Source organism: Rattus rattus, chromosome 9 (genome assembly GCF_011064425.1).
Source record: "Rattus rattus isolate New Zealand chromosome 9, Rrattus_CSIRO_v1, whole genome shotgun sequence".
Taxonomy (NCBI): Eukaryota; Metazoa; Chordata; class Mammalia; order Rodentia; family Muridae; genus Rattus; species Rattus rattus.
In genome coordinates this window covers 87,445,528-87,464,249 of record NC_046162.1, presented here as the reverse complement: position 1 = coordinate 87,464,249, position 18,722 = coordinate 87,445,528, and the positions used below count along the sequence as shown (strand labels likewise).

The following is an 18,722-nucleotide window of genomic DNA, read 5'->3' as shown; positions in this document are numbered from 1 at the left end:
GGCCATGATCCCACCTCCCTCCAGTCTCCCTTGTCCTCCTCCTGGCATGATGCCTGGACCCCACATAGGCGGCCCCCCCATGATGCCAATGACGGGACCTTTTCCTTCTGGGAGGATGTCTTTGGGACCCACTCCTGGGATGAGGTCACCCATGGGAGGCCACATGCCCATGATGCCCGGACCTCCAATGATGAGACCTCCAGCCCACCGTAAGACGGTGCCCACACGGCCTGGCATGACCCCGCCAGGCAGATAAGAGCAGAAGCGCTCTTTATCATTTTGTATTTCTTGTGGTTTCACCAGGAGATCATGGTGCTGAGCTTTCGTGTTTACTAGATGAATATGAGCAAATTTCCCTGAACCTTTCCCCTCCCCTACCTGCTCCTTCCACAAGGGCCTGCCCTGCGAATTCCATGTAGTTTCATTTTTGTTTGCTCCTTTTAAATTAAGAAAAGAAAATGTTGTTGTTCTTGTTGTCAGTTCGAGTCACATTGGCACAAAGCACCTAAGTTTCCTGCTATACTTCGTGGAGTGAGGAAATGCTCAAAGTCTCAGAGTGATGACTCAGAGTAACTCAAAAAGTAGCAAAAAAGGTGGGGCTTACTCCGTTTTACGTCAGCCAGCGTTCCCACTGTGGCTATATACATATTGGCTCTCCCTCCACATTTGCATTTCTCTCAACACCCTTCCTGTCTCTCTGCACAAGGAAAGGCCGGGAAGCCTACCAGTGCTCTGAGCTTCAGGGAACACAGCTTCTGGGACACAGAGTAAGTGAGCCAGGTCCACTGTGACAGATTCAACCCTGCTGTCTTTCTCTTTCTGTCTCCACACAACATCAAGTCCTGTCTACTTCTTGGCTCTGGGAGGATGTGGTGTTAGCATTCTGTATAAGCTTCACCCCCACAGTTACCTGGCAACAGCCAGGTATGCCTCACACTATGAAAGGGGCAGCTTGCCCCCTCCTCACCCTCTTGCTCTTGTTCTCCCTCCTCTTCCCCTCTTCCCCTTTTTCCCTTCTCTCCCTACTCCCCTCTCCCCTCTCTCCATGTGCTCATGGCCTGTCTCTTCCCCTCTCCTCTTCTACTCTTCTTCTCTCTCTCTGTCCCTTGTCTCAGTCTCTCCTTAAACCTCTCCACATGGAACCATGTTGGCCTGGTGTCATTTGTCTGGACTTGAGCTGAGATTTCTACCCCAACATGTGGGGTAGCAGTCGCCTGCACAACCCTTCCCTCTCAGGTTAACCCTGGCTGTTTTCTTTCTAGGAATCTTGGCTCCTTGGCGTCCTCATAGCTATTCTCTCAGAGTACGGGCTGTTGAGAACTTGGAGACTCTGAAAGCTTGGGGTGAGAGAAAATGACTTCCTCCTTGGAGGTGGAGGGATGGGATGGAGGGAGGGGATGGAGTGAGGGCTTAAAGTTGCTGGGAGGGAGCACATGAGGCTGGTTCTGAGGCTGACTAGTGAGGGAGGAAGAGGCAGGTCGGGGTGAGGTATGTTGAGCAGGCTTGTGTGGATCTCCTGAGTCCCTTTCCCCTTCCCTATCCTCTGAGAGACTCGGCACTGTTGAACATTGAGAAAGCATGGCTCCAGGTAGGGCACAGCCTGAGCTCTAGAGCCACAAAGACGCTTCTGTGTACCTTTACAATCCAGACGGTGAGAACTTCCCTTTCCCAAGAGAAATGCACAGCAGCAACCCAGAGAGAGAGAGAGACAACGAGCTAGGGTTGGTTGGGCTGTTTGCTTTTTCATTTTCATTTGTTGCCCAAGAAACAGATCCATCGACTTCAGTCCCCTCTGTCTGTGCCTTCTCATCGGCCTGCGTTTGGGGCAAACTAAGCACATCTGAATGGCATCCCCTTTCTGCCTGATATAGCTGACAGGCACCCTGCTTCCCTCCTGAGAGATTTGCCCCCAGAGTCTACAGTCTGAGAGGAAGGAACTACCTAGTAAAGTAGACCCAGGGAACCAGGAGGTCTCTGAGCTTTACTAAAGTCTTGCAATTTGATGAGCTCTGGTGTCTCCCTTGCTTTTAAGCTCTGTCCACACTGTGTGCCTGAAGGTACAGGGTATGAAGAGTTTTCATTGCTGAGGTCTTGAACCAAGATGGCCAGTGTCCCAGGCTAGCCCACAGCTCCTGTAAAGGGGACTGTACTGTATCACCATTGATTTTGAAATTTCCCAGAGGCATGAGCATCGTCCTTTGACACTTTGGGGTGATATGTGGTTTCTGTCCCCTCTCCATGTGCTGAGTGAACCAGGGGTGGCTGGCGTAGGACACAGCCTGATTGGGGAGCTGCATGGGGGGGTGCAGTGAATGGAACATGGTGGGGCTGCAGCATCCAACTTGGCAGAAATGAAAGTACTCCCCTCTTGGCAACACAGGTTGCTTTTGATCCAGATATGTCTGGTGTGGTTCCGTTGTAATATTTAGAGGGGAGGGAGGCAGAGAGGTTCTTGGTGTGAACCCTAGGCTGGCCTTCAATTCATTGAGCGCGTTCTGCATGCCTCAAGCTCACAAGGCCTACCTACACCAGCCTCTGAAGGCCAGCACCAGCCTTGGCTCCTTCTGCCTTCTAAGTATAGGCTTCTTGCTGGCAGAGCCTTAAGGAATGTAGGGTCAGGTCCAGGCAGCGCTCCTGTGCAGGAACCCTTAATACTGGGCACTAAAGCACACTGATCAGCTCTAGCATAATGCAGAGTCATCCTGAAGGTGGCGACACACACCTTCCTGTATGTTTCATGTGGTTACACCACATTGAGACCAGTGTTAAGCTTTCTGTGTAAACTTGAGTGATCCCAGTGTTCGACTCGATTGTTGTTCATCTCCTGGGAGTCAAGACTTCTTCCTCTAGCCTGACTTTGTCTGGAACTGTCAAGAGTGTGTTCAAATGCTCTCCCTTAGCTGGGCCCCATCTGTGTTATATTACTGTGTGACAGAGGCCAACCTGCTCTACATGGCAGGTTCAACATAGCAAGAGCATATATCAACAACCATAAAGAAAAATAATTTTAAAAAGACAATTTAAATAAATAAAAAAATCAGTACATTTCTTAAGTTTCAGTCAGGGTGAGCCCGGATCATGAAATATATTACATTATCCATCCAGATGCCTTCTCCACTCCCAGATGCTGCGACTAAGCCCTGGCACACTAACACTCAGTGTGACATTTAGCAGCAGTTTACAGGGACTGTGCAGATGGTCCAGAACTTCAGAGTACTTGTTGCTCTTGCAGAGGACCTGGGTTTGGTTCCCAGTACCTATGTACTATGTCACAAACATGCCTATCTTTAGTTCCAGTGAATCCCTCCTCAGAAATCCCTTGAAGCGAGGTGCATGTGTGTTGCACAGACATACATAAGGCAAAACACTCATTTTAAAAACACTGCAGCTCACAGGGGTTTACAGAAGCTGTCAATCACTACTTTACAAACACATTGTACGTGAGAGATGTGGTGGCATGGTGAAACAAATGCCAAACTTTCTACTCGGGTTTCTGCCAGCATGGCAGACCATGATGAACTCTTCCCTTGGGGTGGTGGTGGGGGGAAGATAGCCCTTCATGCCAGCGAAATGCTAAGTCCTTCAGGTGCGGTTTACTGTGTGTGCTGCACAGTGGTTCACTTCAGAAAGGTCCACAACTCAGAGAAGAGCTTGTATCTGAGTGCAGCCAGCACTTCCCACCCATTTCATGAAGCCGACGTGAACGCTACACGAGCATCTTTGAACACCGGTACTCAGAAGAGAATCCTATACACAGAATCTTAAGTCAAATATTAACAGCGTGAATTCTGTCCTAGGCATGATACCATAGTGATGGTGTGTACTTGGGATGTTGAGGTGGCAGCATGGTTGTAGGCTAGAATAACGCTGGGCAGAAAGAGAAAGGAGAGGAAAGAACATAAGCACTTTATTCCTTCTATAGAAACATTAAAAACAACAAAAACCACATTCAGTACTAAAAGAAATCTCATTCTTGCATGGCTCCTACTCTACAGGAGGACACACAACCTGAAGTTCTCTCTTTTGAACACCCTGGACTTCAAGCAACCCAGATTCCGAGCCAAGGTAAAGTGAGCCAGGTTCTTACCATCATCCTGCAATCCCATTTTCTTTCTATCCCTACTCCAACAGCACGTCCAGTCTATTGTTTTGGGGATGAATAAGAGACTGATGGCTCAGCCACACTGTCTCGTGTAAAGCCTGAGATATTTTCTGTCCCTTCTAATATCTTTGTTTCTTTGGCATTTCTGTAGCCCCTTCTACAGACGCAAGTCCCTTCTATGGATGCACAGGCTACTGGGGCTTTGCATGCTGTGGGAGTTAGGTTGAGAGCAAATGCTTTCCTCTGATTGTGCAATGGGGAGAGCTGCAGGGTGCTTAATTACTCTTGGACAATAACAGAGTTCCTCAGACCCAGGTTTAACTCTTAGCTCCACAAAGATGAATTCTAATTATGGTAGCTTGGGCACTGCCCAATTATGCCTGGTCTAAGCCTTGCTACTGAGGCAGGGGAAGCAGAGGTTTGTGTAGATCTCCAGGAGTCCTTTCAAGGATGCCCCCCCCCCATCCATGGGGTTGAGGATTTAGCTCAGTGGTAGAGTGCTTGCCTTGCAAGCGCAAGGCTCTAGGTTTGGTCCCAAGCTCCAAAAAAAAAAAAAAAAAAAGGATGCCCCATCCTCTTAGAAACCTAGCCCTATAGAAAGAAACTAAAGAGAGATCTCTACATGGAATGAAGAATGAAGTGAGATCTCACATGCAGATATAATTCAACTACAGATGGACTAAAGGGATATATTTCACATCCCACAGTTGGGGTGCTGATAAATGAGAAGCCCCATATCCTGATCTGTTGAAAAGTCCACAGCTGGATAGAGTCTAGTGGGACCCTTCAACCAGATTCACAAAGGGCCAAGAGGCATTTGACAAAAATTTTAATGTCGTTAACCGTTGAGAAGATGTAAGAAACACAGTTAAATATGATTTAGTCTTGTCACAATGATTGACTTCCTTAATGTTTAATTATTATTTCATTAGTGCAGATGGTTTTCCTGCATGTATGTATGTACATTGTGTGTGTACCTTGTGCTCACAGAGATAGAAGAGGGTGACATGGAGTTACAGATCCTGTGTGCCGTCATGTGGGTGCTGGGAATTGGGTCTGCATCCTCTGGACAGACAGATAGTACTCATTACTACTGAGCTATCGTGACATCAGTGTCATGACTGTCTTTTTAAGACTAATTTTATTTCATGTGTGTGAATGGAGCTTGAGTTTTTTTGCAAGAGTAGCAGGTGCTCTTAACCATGAAGCCATCTCCCCAGCTCCTGCACCCTGCTATCAAAAGATGAAAGATGCCTGTTGTCACAGATGTGGAGTAACAGGATCCCTCCACAACATGGGTGGAAGAGTAGGAATTAGAGTGAATAGTCTGGAGACCATAGTGGCTCCTCAACAAGTGAGAAACACTACTAGATATGTCCAAGGAAAACGATGTCATTATGCCAGAGAGACAGCTGCTCATCCCTGGCTATTTCTGCATTTTGGAAAGAGTCAAAGTATGAAATCAGACCAAGTAAGATACATAGATGGGTAAGAGATACAGAAGATGTAACACATGCACACTGAAGACTGCTATGGAGACTTAAAAGGAAGGCGATAGAGTCATTTGTGAACACATGGATAAAACTGAATGACATTATTTTATGGAAGTAAGACAGGCCAACCCTGTATGAAGTCACTTTTATAAGGAATTTAAGGAACCTGATTGGATGCAAGTAGAAGTTAGGATAGCAGTGAGCAGGAAGTGGGTTTGCTCGTTGGAATGTATTACTGAAGGACTATCCAAGTGGGTCATGTAAGAGGAGCCTTTGCAGAACGGGGTGCCTAGTCAAACAACAGTGTGTTCTCCTTTTGAAAGCTATTAAGTCAGACTCAGGTTTGTGTATTAAGGGTAGAACCTAGAGTCGAGGACGTGCTGGTCCAGGGTTCTGATTGTGAATTCTGTCTCCACTCCTCTGGTTATTTGGTATTTGGAGAAAGAGATCTGCTAACTTGCAAAGGCTGGCCTTGAACTCACTCTTCATTCCAGGCTGGTTTTGAACTTAGGATCTTTCTGCCTCAGGTGGTTCCTGGGTAGCTGGGATTACAGGATGCACTACCAGACCTAGGTGTAGAAGTTGGTGTTTTGTGTTCTTCACACAAATTTACCAACTTGTATCATTTTTATATAAGTAATGCATATATCAATTAACTTAATGTAAAGAAGACAGACAGACAGACAGACAGACAGACAGACAAAGGCTGCATAGATGAGTCAGCAATTCAGAACACTGGCTGATCTTCTATGTGTCCTGGATGGATTCTATTTGTAACACCCATAGGGCAGCTCAAACCATTTTTAACTCCAAATCTGATATCCTAATGTCATCTTCTGGACTCCAAAGACACAGGCACACAAGGTGGTTCATACACAAAGAATAAACACCCATACAAATAAAACATTTTTCAAAACAATAGTACAACACAGCACCCTAAAACATATTCATAGAGTGAAAAATTTTACAGTGCATGAAAGAGTCCTGCGTGTATCTACCTGGATGACATTGACAGTCACAGTGACTCATGTGAACTGGGTTCCAGGAGAAAAGTGAGTTCAATGTAGGACGCCCCACAGTGGTGGACAGACATTGCATTTATTTGGTATCGGCCAAGTCAATGAAATTCCCCCACGCGTCTCCCAGCCCATTTTATATGGCTGTCTTTGCTGTCATTTTGTGTGTGAGTGTCCTCTAGTGTCAAAACAGCAAAGGAAGCTGCAGATGAAAAACACCACAGAGAGGTGGACTGTGAGAAAGGTGATTTGTTGTTGGAGGTGATGTTTTTCCATTCACATGAGCCTCTCTCTTATTAATTGAGAATAGTTTTACAGAATAAAGGTTTCATTATGACATCAGAAAAAAGATATTCATGGGAACCCCCTTTACGCTCTCTTCTTCCCCCTCCCCCTCCTCTTCCCACATACGTTAATACCTGAAACACATTATTCAGTCATACCTTTTAAAATACCACGTACGTCAATACCTTTTTTAAAATTTTTATTAGATATATTTCTTTACTTACATTTCAAATGTTATTCCCTTCCTGGTTTCCTGTCCATAAGCCCCCATTCCCTCTCCTCCCCCTCCCAAATACAGGTATTCCCCTTCTACATCCCCCTTACTGTCCCACCCTCATATTCCCCTGCACTGGGGGGTCCAACCTTGGCAGGACCAAGGGCTTCCCCTTCCCCTGGTGCCCCAACAAGGCTATTCTCTGCTATATATGCAGTTGGAGGCCTGGGTCAGTCCATGTATAGTCTTTCGGTAGTAGTTTAGTCCCTGGAAGCTCTGGTTGGTTGGCATTTTTGTTTTTATGGGGTTGCAAGCTCCTTCAACTCTTTCAATACTTCCTCTAATTCTCCCCCAAGGGGGTCCTGTTCTCAGTTCGGTGGTTTGCTGCTAGCATTGACCTCTGTATTGGACATGCTCTGGATGTGTCTCTCAGGAAAGATCTATATCCCGTCCCTTTCAGCATGCATTATTTTTTTAAGTTTTTCACTCTATTTAATTGGCATTTGTCATTGTGGACAGAATGGTTTTGTTCTTTGAAGCCCTTTACTCCTAGGAGCCATATCTTGCTTCTGAAATGCTCTGTAGCTGCTGCTGCAATTGGACCCTTGCAGTAGCCACCTTAAAGCATGCTGTCACTAGAACTTCAGGACAGTCCTGACCATGTCATCATAGTGACCATCTGGAGGTGGCTTCCTCTGACTTCCAGGTTGCAGGAACTTCTTAATTGTAGGAATGTTGCTGATTCTTGTCTTAAATGCCTGCAGCAGAGAGAAGTCAGACAGCACAGGAGCACTGAGTTCTTCCACCATCAAAATGGCTTCCAGTAGCTGTATATCTGCCCGACTGAATTGGTTGCCAACTAGAAAAACTTCTCTGTGGTCTTTTAAAATCCTTTCAAACTCTGGAAAGTAACAGGTTTTAACCCTCTTCACTACTAAAGCATTGTTCTCCTCTTTTTCCTAGGGGCTTTAAATGGAGCCCCGGCAATCATCATCATCAGGTCCTGGGTGCCATCAGCATGCATGTCAATCCTTACTCTGTCCTTCAGGTTCTTCCCATACAGGTTGTGCTTGGCAACCAAGAACCTGAGGATGGCTCTGGTCTGTGTCAGTAGCATCCCATCTATTTCCACCAATGGAACTCGGCCAAAAAACAGGCATCCATCCTTTTGCAACTTCTCATATTGTTCTCTTGTCTCAAGAAATTCTTCTTCAAACTCCACTCCAGTCGTAACCAGCAGCCAGCAGATTGACTCCATCCTTCCCCTGCCTTGAAAGTAGTAGAGCTTGGGTTTGGCTTCCATGACTCCTGGTTCAAAGTTTCCTTATTCTTCTGGGATTTTTGTCTGCAGTAACTAGAGAAAGAATCAGCATGCATTTTTTAGCTTCATCAATCTTATCTAGTTTTGGTGGTTGTATATATATGGGCCACATGTGGGTCAGGCTCTGAATGGCCATTCCCTGAGTCACTGCTCTAAACTTTGCCTCCATATCCCTTCCTATGAATATTTTTCCCCTTTTGAGAAGGAGTGGGAACATCTGCATTTTGGTCATCATTCTTTTTGAGCTTCCTGTGGTCTGTGGATTGCATCTTGGGTAATTCTTTTTGGCTAATATCCACTTATCAATGAGTGCATACCAAGTGTGTTTTTCTGTGATTGGGTTACCTAACTCAGAATGATATTTTCCAGTTCTATCCATTTGCCTTGAATTTCATAAAGTCATTGTTTTTGATAGCTGAGTAGTATTCCATTGTGTAGATGTACCACATTTTCTGCATCCATTCCTCTGTTGAAGGGCATCTGGATATTATAAATATCTAGCTTCTGGATATTATAAGTAATACTTCTATGAACATAGTGGAGCATGCGTCTTTGTTATATGTTGGAGCATCTTCTGGGTATATGCTCTAGAGAGGTATAGCTGGGTCCTCAGGTAGTTCAATGTCCAATTTTCTGAGGAACAGATTTCCAGAGTGGTTGTACCGGTTTGCAATCCCACCAACAATGGAGGAGTGTTCCTCTTTCTCCACATCCTCGCCAGCATCTGCTGTCACCTGAGTTTTTGATCCTAGCCATTCTGACTAGTGCGAGGTGGAATCTCAGGGTTGTTTTGATTTGCATTTCCCTGATGACTAAGGATGTTGAACATTTCTTTAGGTGTTTCTCAGCCATTTGACATTCCTCAGCTGAGAATGTTTTGTTTATCTCTGCACCCCATTTTTAATATTTGGCTCTCTGGAGTCTAACTTCTTGAGTTCTTGTATATTTTGGATATTAGCCTCTATCAGATGTAGGATTGGTAAAGATCTTTACCAATCTTCGCAATCTGTCGGTTGCCCTTTTGTCCTAATGACAGTGTCTTTTGCCTTACAGAAGCTTTGCAGTTTTATGAGATCCCATTTGTCGATTCTTGATCTTAGAGCATGAGCCATTGGTGTTTTGTTCAGGAAAATTTCTCCAGTGCCCATGTGTTCAAGACTCTTCCCCACTTTTTCTTCTATTAGTTTGAGTGTATCTGGTTTGGTGTGGAGGTCCTTGATCCACTTGGACTTAAGCTTTGTACATTGTGATGAGAATGGATCGATTTGCATTCTTCTACATACTGACCTCTAGTTTCACCATTTGTTGAAAATGCTATCTTTCTTCCATTGGATGGTTTTAGCTCCTTTGTCAAAGATCAAGTGACTATAGGTGTGTGGGTTCATTTCTGGGTCTTCAATTCTGTTCCACTGATCTACCTGCTTATCTCTGTACCAATACCATACAGTTTTTATGACTATTGCTCTGTAATACTGCTTGAAGTCAGGGATGGTGATTCCCCCAGAAGTTCTTTTATTGTTGAGTATAGTTTTCACTATCCTGGGTTTTTTGTTGTTTCAAATGAATTTGCAGATTGCTCTTTTAAAAGCTGCATTCTGCATCTGAGAGTAAACACACACGATTTGTCTTTCTGAATCATTTCACATTCTATAATCCTCAGCCCCATCCTGCTTTCTGCAGTGTTGGATTCTGTTCTTCCTTATGTCTGAGTAAACCTCAATTCAGGCTGAACATGTAGGGAGCGTAATTGTGCACATGTTATGATTTCCTCATCTATTCGCCTGCTGATAGGGCCCTTTGCTCGTTCATGAGCTGTTGTGAGTAGGAGGACAACCCACATGAATGGACAAGTGTGTATCCAGGACGACAGCCTAGATGCTTTAGGACATATGCCCAGGAGTATAATTTCAGTTTTCTTTTGTCATAATAGGATATCTTTTATTTGTTTCTGGATAATTTCATGTTTGTAACAACATATCCTGGTCTCATGCCCTTCCCTTCAACAATTCCCTAAATGCACTTCTAGCCCCTGCTCATTTGATCTCTCCAATTAATTAATTGATTGATTATGACCCACCAAGTCCAGTTAAGGCTGCCTGGTGAATGACCTTGTTGAATGATCGTGGGCAGGTAATGACACCACAGGAAGCCATGAGTGCAGTGGCCACATCATGCCCAGAAGACAACATGTCCCAGTATTCATTCCTGTCCTCCAGTCTTTACAGTCTCTCTTTAAAAGGGATGAATTTAATTCATAGTCTATATGTACATGTGTTTTGCCTGTGCGTATGTATGCGTACAAGGGGTGTGTACAGTGGCTACAGAGGCCAGGAGAGGCTCTCTGATTCCTAGAGCCAGAGTTATGAATGGTAGTGAGCTGTCAGGTCTGTACAGTGAAACAAACCTAGGTTCTCAGGAAGAATAGTGCATTTTCCTAACCATGTGTCCACTTCCCCAGCCCCTAGCTCTCAGCTCTGAAATTCTTTACTGTGCTCTCTGCAACGATGTTCCCTAAGCCTGAGAGGGCAGGTCATGTTGATGGTCCATTTAAGGAGGGGCATTCCGTCCTCAGTTATTCTCAACACTCAGAGTAGTGCTGAGTCTCTGTACTGCTGCTGACTACAACAGAGACAAGCTACTGGGGCCATGGTTGAGGGAAGGCTTCATCCAAATATAGAAGAATCATGGGGAATGTGTGCTTCACATAGTATTTTAAATTTACTTATGTATTTGGTATGTATCTTTTTTGCCTGAATGGTTTTCTTAGTACCACGTATCTGAGTTACAAATGGTTGTGAGCCACCCTATGCATGCTGGAATGAATGATACTGGAGTGCTCTGGAAGTGCCCAGGCAGTGCTCGTTGCTGCTAAAACATCTTTCCAGACATGAGAAAGTTATTTTTTCTTGGCAATCCCTCTTTATTAGGATTCTGCCAATGTCACCACACAATGTCCAAGTATGGGAAGCAGGGCTTCTGATGCTATAATCTGTCATGTCAAACAGGGAAGGAGAAGCCTTACTGCAAGATGGAGTTGCCCTGTCTGGGATTCTGAGGACTGGTCTAATTGTAGATGGAAACCAGGATAGTCCCTTTTGAGAATAAGTGACGTCATTCAATATCTCAGAAAGGAACCAAACAGGATGTATAAGACCACACTAATTGAATTTAAAAGAAATATTCAGTAAGGTTCAATGCCAGACTTGCTAGGCAGAACAATGAACCAGTAAAATTAAAGATCAGTGAAACCCTGAAGCCCAGAGAGCATAAAGAACTGAAGAAAACCCAGAGAGCCCAACACTGTGTGGACCGTTGTCATGAGGACTAACACACTAATTGTTTCTGTCCCCAGAATCTGAAGCCGGACAGAGTTGACAAGTTATCTGAAGGACAGATGGCTGGAAACATCCCACGGTTGGTGGAAGACATGAATCCACAGACATTCACAGAGCCCTCTGTTCAGCTCAAGTGTCCAGGGAATATTTTTCAGGGAGGACGGCATGCCAAGCCAGGAAGCTGGAAGGATTCACAGCATATAAAATGGTTGCTTTTGTCATACTGGGAAGAACTGGAAAGCAGCATCAAGACAGACAGAAGAAACAGAGAAAGTGCTAGAATTTTGGCCAAGTGTTCCTGAACAGTGCTCAGATATGAAAATCAAGGTTCCAGAGCATAGAAGCCATACCAGGAGGGAGCTGGAGAATGGAGAACACCCATGTTAAAGCAGGAAAGGGGCCAGGCTGTGCCTCCTGGAAAATGCTTTTCTGACCCTGACTGTCAACCCCAACAACTTCCACATAAGAAAGGGGAGGGGATGGTATCATAGGACAGAATCAGATGAAATGAACCAAGCCAGTCTCAGAATGACAAATCTCATACCATTTCCTCTCAGTTGTGGATCTTAGAGGGTATATATTACACATCTGAGAAACCGTGTGTGTGTGTGTGTGTGTGTGTGTGTGTGTGTGTGTGTGTAAAACATGAAAGTAGAGCCGAATTTATCTAAGGGAGCATAATGGACAGATGGGGCGGTGACCTCAAAGACGTTGGACAGGAGTGCACACTCAGTGTACAGCATTAAGTTAAATGTCCTTTTGTAGGGCTACAGTATTGGCTCAGAGTGAGGTATCTTGTTGCTCTTATAGAGAATAGGGTCCAATTCCTAGCACTTACATAGGAGCTTACAAGCACCCTATTTCCAGCCTCGAGGGATCCAACAACTCTTCAGACCTTCAGCGGTATCACGCATCTCTGTGTCACACGTACATATATGCAGACAAAACACTCATACACATAAAAATATAAAATACTTAATTAGGCTAAAATATTTTAAACTTTCTTGTAAAACACAGTGCCGTGAATGTAGAATGCATATACACAATGACGTTTCTTAATCCAAAATAGAAGAGGATCGTACACAGTCATGACCGAAAATTAGAAAATTTAGTGAGTGTTCATTATTGTAGTCAGTTCAAAATTGTCCCAACAGTCCCTAAACATCACATCTGACCTTCTCACTTGCTCATCCACAGCAACTCAAATGGTTCGCCTCTAACTGGTTAGGTCCTTCTGTAATGACTGTTTCTGTCTTGCAGGAAAGGATTTCATCTGGGAAGCAGAGACAGTAACTGCAAAATGAGCATCACTGTCGATCAGGACACAGACTACGCTGAACTGGTTCTGTATATAGGAGAAATCACACTTGGAGAGAAGACCAGGAAATCAATGAAAGATAGTCAACGGAGAAAAAGAGAGGCCAAAACTTTCCAACAGGCTGTGTGTACCCTGCTGAATTCTGGAGGAGGTGTGGCCAAGGCTCGCATTAAAAATCAAAACTACAACTTCAGCCGAGATGGAGTAGGACAGGATTTGGAAAATTTCTTACCTCATATCCTGGATTTTCCTCATGAATACCTAGACTTCAAGCAGGTCAAAGACTACTTTTTCATGTTTGTGAAAGCATGGAAGCTGAAACAGAAAGGTCCAGGGATCACCACCTTGAAAACCAACTTGTACATCAGAAGCATCTCATCCTCAATTGAACTGAAAGCAGTCAATGCAGTGCAGTTCCTCAAATCCAGGAAATGTTCTAAAGGGAGATCAGATTCCAGACTGAGATCACCTGGACCAATCGTCTGTAATGAAGTACTAAATGAATGTCTTAAGTTGTTTAACAGAGACTGTTTTACCTATAAAGAGAAATTCTGTTTCACTAAAGCCACACATGCTGAAGTAAAATTGACTCCTAAGAAAAACATTTTAGAAAACCTCCCTCAAATTGTTTCTTCATTTGCAAACACGGATGGGGGATATTTGTTCATTGGTTTGGATGGCAAAACCCAGCAAATTATTGGCTTTGAAGCAGAGAAGAGCGACCTTGTGCATCTAGAGAGTGAAATAGAAAAGTGCATCCGACAGCTGCCTGTCACTCACTTCTGTGAGGAGAAGGAGAAGATCAAGTACACGTGCAAATTCATGGAAGTGCACAAACCCGGAGCTGCGTGTTCATACGTGTGTGCGCTCAGAGTGGAGAGATTCTGCTGTGCAGTGTTCGCTGCAGAGCCCGAATCCTGGCACGTGGAAGGCAGCTGTGTGAAGAGATTTACCGCAGAGGAATGGGTGAAACGCCAGATGGATGGCCCAGCATGTGAGAAACAGAGATTAATAATCAGCTTCCTCTGGGCTGAGGGGGTTGGAAGATGCTTTCTGGGACTTGGGCAGCCTGAGAAGTCCTCAAATATCAACAGCTAATTTACTGATCTCTGCTAGATACAATCTGTAGTTCACAACCCCTTGTTTTTTTGACCCACTTAGAATATTCCCTATAGAACGTACATTACCTGCTTATGTAGTACTGTGAGGTGTTTCCTTCAGAGTGACCACGTCTCATGCAATCTGCCTCTCCAGTGTCTAGAACTGGAGCAGGAACAGGAAGGGACCAGGCTTCATAATTCCTCTCTAGGTCTTTTCATCTCTCCCAGGAGCTCAAGCTGAGATCCCCGCCAAGTCTCAGGCCAGAGGAAAATGCAGCCCAGCTTTTTACACCATAATAGTGAGAGTGTTGTCCTGTCCTAGACTCATGGCTTACTCATTTCCCTCAGAAAGCTGAACAGCACAGCCTTGCATGGTCACTGTCCTTCCTGTACACTGACCTTCACACATCCATGCAGAGTTGCCTATCCGGTCCCTCTTGCCTCTTTCCAGACCACTGATTGTTCATATCTCTCCTACAACAAGGCTTCTATAGCTCACCCTCAGGTAACCTCTGCCCTGATCTCAGTTCTCTTGTCTCATTCTGGGATTAGGATGTAAAACCCTCATGGGAGCTCATACCTGAACCTTATGGTTTCCAAAAACATGAGCTTCCCAGCCTCTTCATAGACTCTTTCCTGAGCAGCCTTCCTGATTTCTAGATTGAACTGCTTTTAAAATAAACCAAATCTGCTGACATTTCTCAGTTGGGGGAATGCTTGCCTAGCATGTAAGAAGTTCTGGCTTCAATCCCCTGGGCTGCATAAAACCCTAAAACTAAGCATGGGAGTATACTTGTGATCCAAAATCTTTAGAGGGAGATGCAGTTGGATCAGAAATTCAGTCACCCTTGGCTACATAGCGACTTTGGGGCCAGTCTGGGCCATGTGAGACCCTATCTCAATTTAAAAACGAACAAACAAACACAAAGTAAAATGTACCCATCTAATTGTTACTACATCCAACTACTCGTAGCATCCTTTCTACAGTTATGTTTAGTTGAGGGTAGTGTAATGCAGTTCAGTATCACCAGAGTTTAATTTGGTAGTTTTTTGTTTTTTGTTTTTGGCCTGATAATCTAACTTCCTTTTCTATTAGGAACTGGTGGTTTACTTGAGACTTCTAATGGGCTTTTCAAGAGTTATTGCATTTATGGGAAACTTAAAATTACTTTTGTCTTCACAGGTTTCTCCAAGCAAGATAAAGGCCCTCTTCAGTCAAGCCGACTGCCACACAGTCCCCATAGCTGCTCTCCTTCTGACAATCCTGATGCTCTTCAGCAGAGTGCTCGCCTTCCAGGTAGGTTCACTTGGCTGCCTACCTTGGTTGCCGTGACTAGGTTCCGGCCTCCTTCCTCAGCTGGGCTCTGTGCTGAAACGTGTCTCCAGGCTTCCTGCACTGGGAGTGTTACTTGTTTTCAGTTCCCTCAAGTAACTTGGTACACACACACACACACACACACACACACACACACACACACGATAGCAGCACCTGGCAACATGTGACATTCTCAGGGAGACAAACAAAGAAATTTCCTCTGTAATTCTAATCTGCTGGGTAGAAGGTGATAGTGTCTTTTCCAATTTCTTCACTGGATACAAGGCTTTGAAGAACTATGTGCTACCCTATGACTGGGACTGCTAGTCTGTGCTCACCAGGGAAGCCTAGTCTGCCTTGTGGTCCTCTCTGAGGCATCCTCTCCCCCACCCCTGGAACTCTGGGAAAGTAGACTGCTCCCTCCTTCGCCCTGTGGAGCCTCCCCGTTTCGCCATGTTTTCTGCCTGCCTCATTACTTGACTGTTCTGTCCTCAGCGTTAGTCTGACCTTTGCTCCCTGACTCTTCTCGTGCATGGAGTTCCCCAAGGCAAGCCTCTGACGAGTCCTGGTATGGAAAAGGCAGGACCGTTAGTGTTCAGCTGTCTCCATGGCTCCCCTTGGTCTCTAAGTCCCCTTTGCACCTACCTCCTTCCAGTTCCTGAGTCAGCGTAAAGTATCTTGTGTTCACCTTCTGGGTCAGAATGCAAAGTGTAGGATTTACAGACTGCTTGGTGTGTCACACATGACAATCCAAGATTTTACTTTTATAATTTGGTGTGTTTCTTTTCTTGTCTAGCGATATCTGGAAAGGTGATTGGCTCTCCAGAAGCCCTCTGCGGGAAACTGGTCTCACCACAGGAAGCGCATGAGCAGTTGCTCTGGGCACAGTTGGACTCGCCTCCTAATGGAACGCTGGTCGTCACTAAGAGATGGGCTTTGGATCTACCCTTGCAAGACAAGCACGGAGTCATCTTGGATACGCTTCAGATTTCCCAGGACAGTCTCCTGACCCTGCATGGCTTTGTCCTGGGAGATGAAGACCTGGAAGATGACAGCACTCTTCTGAGGGAACTAGGCGCTGAGTTAAAGGGCTATTATAGACAAACCGCCCTAACACTAAAGCAGACGTTGGCAAACCATGGTAGTTACACTGAGAAAATAGGTATCGCGATAAAGATAACATATTTGGGTCATAATAAGGCAGTGTCCCTTTATGATTCAAGCTCGAAAATATATTACCCCACAAACTATTATCTGACAACCAAGACAGCAATAGACTTAGAAAAAGCTCTTGCTGAAATCTTAGGGAGTCGTGAATCTTTCTACAGTTTACCTAGGCAAAACTGTAGTGATCATTTTATCTTTGCGTTTTTAAAAACATGAAGTTATATAGTTTACTCTTTGAAGAATTATCCTAAATCCTGTTCAAGCCTGGCTTTGACATAAAAAAAATGGTGTATGGCACAATGATATGTTACAATATGTAGGTTCTTCAATTCTATAAAAATACGAAAAATGTGACATTGAGCTTTATAGAAATAGAAACCAATTCTGGAAAAGGAATTGGCCATTGGAGCTGGCAATGACAAGCTAAGCATTAAGAACGTGTCCCTGAGCCATGCATGTGGCCCATGCCTTTGATTCCAGCACCTGGAGGAAGGCAGAACCTCCTGGTCTATGTAAAGAGTTCCAGGACAGCCACAGCTATGCAGTGAGAGCCTCTCTCAAAATTTGTTAATTAATTAGCTAATTAATTAATTAATAAGTGTTTCTCCTCATCTGCATAGCCATTCCTTCTTGCTAATGAAATGCATGGTGCCTTTAATGCACAGGAGACACTCTTCCTAGAAAAGTCAGTAAAGAAAATGTTGAAATACATGGATTAATATGGAAAAGTTTTTGTCATGGTGTTACTATCCAGTCTTGTGTGTTATTGTTGTTAAATACTTAATTTGTATGTGACAACCTGAGGAAAGACTTTCCACAGAGGCAAAGGTCAGAATATGTGGAGATTAAATGGCAAATGCTCACAACATCATGTACTATATACAAGAGATTTCCAGAAAGATCAAAGAGACATCGAAACTGAATACAATTATTTTCTGTGAGGAGAGTACATTCTGTCTTAAAGGAAGACATTGTATCTCTTGGATGGAACACAGTCCACAAATCCTAGGCCAGGCTAGCAGTCTCTATGGGGCTATGTATAGCAAGGCATCTATTTTTCTATTTGAACCCTCATTTCCTACGAGGTATCGATAATAGGATGTGAGATGGTGATATTGCTCGTTTAAGGATTGATGTGCTGTATTTTTCACGTTCATATTGTTGTGTTGTTTGTGCTGTAAATAACGCCTGTAAAGGTATTTACAGCATTGGGTTTTCGTTGAGTATTACTCTTTATTTGAGATGTTGGTATTTCCTTCATAAAGAAAGAAGTGTCTTTATTGTACATGTACATTTGTGAAGGATAAACTCTCTTAACATTCGGCCCTTAGTGGCTATTGATATGCAGTGGTAACCTGTTGTGACTTTTGATAGAGTTTATCAAAAGACCGGTTGCCCTTCACGAGAGGTCTGATGACTGGGCTATGAGCTGGGTGCTCACAGCCACCAATCATCTTAGCCATGTTTTCTCTTTTGATCTATTTCTTTATCAATACGATTTATTTTTAAAATCTACATCGTTTTTCATCTACTCTGTTCTCAGATCTGTGTTGTTATGAATATAATTCTTCTGCTTGTATCTTTCTCCGATGAATCTTCATTGTCTGACCTGGGGAGTTCTACTTACCAAACCTTGGACGCCAAACAAATGTTCCACTCTTTTAATATGTTTCTAAAATAAATGATCTTTACAAAACATCATCAAATTCTCTTAAAGAATTCTTATTGCTTCCCAGGATTATGTTTCCAGGCTTTCCTGTTTTAGGTGTCTTGATGACTTGGGATTGTGGTTTTCAGACACAGCGACACGCAGATACATTTATGCACTGCTAATTGTTTATAATGCTACTTTCAGGGCCTGAGCAAGTGCTCGGCAGTTAAGAGCACTGGCTGCTCTTGCAGAGACCAGGTCTGTATTCCCAGGACTCACATGGCAGCTCACAACCATCTGTGAGTTGAGTTTCAGGGGAACCATTACCCTCACTTGCCCATAGAGAACCTGAGGCGTGCATGTTGGTCATTCATATACAGGCACAGAAACACTCCTACATAACAT

The 18,722-nt window shown here is 44.2% G+C and overlaps 1 protein-coding gene, 1 long non-coding RNA gene and 1 pseudogene across 2 annotated transcripts; 2 read left to right on the top strand and 1 right to left on the bottom strand.

Moving 5' to 3' along the window:
- The first annotated feature begins 689 nt into the window (after positions 1-689).
- Positions 690-12,967, top strand: LOC116909948. Its single transcript, XR_004389114.1, has 4 exons — positions 690-767; positions 1,263-1,343; positions 3,996-4,065; positions 11,784-12,967. It is a non-coding gene; the product is annotated as an uncharacterized LOC116909948 (long non-coding RNA).
- On the bottom strand, positions 7,746-8,413 carry LOC116909947 (annotated as a pseudogene).
- Positions 12,968-12,984: 17 nt separating the features above from the next.
- Positions 12,985-16,945, top strand: LOC116910384 (schlafen family member 12-like). The gene is given in 3 exon segments (XM_032914228.1): positions 12,985-14,078; positions 15,368-15,481; positions 16,296-16,945. Coding segments are annotated over 3 exon segments (1,776 nt in total). The 5' UTR covers positions 12,985-13,066.
- The last annotated feature ends 1,777 nt before the right edge of the window (positions 16,946-18,722 follow it).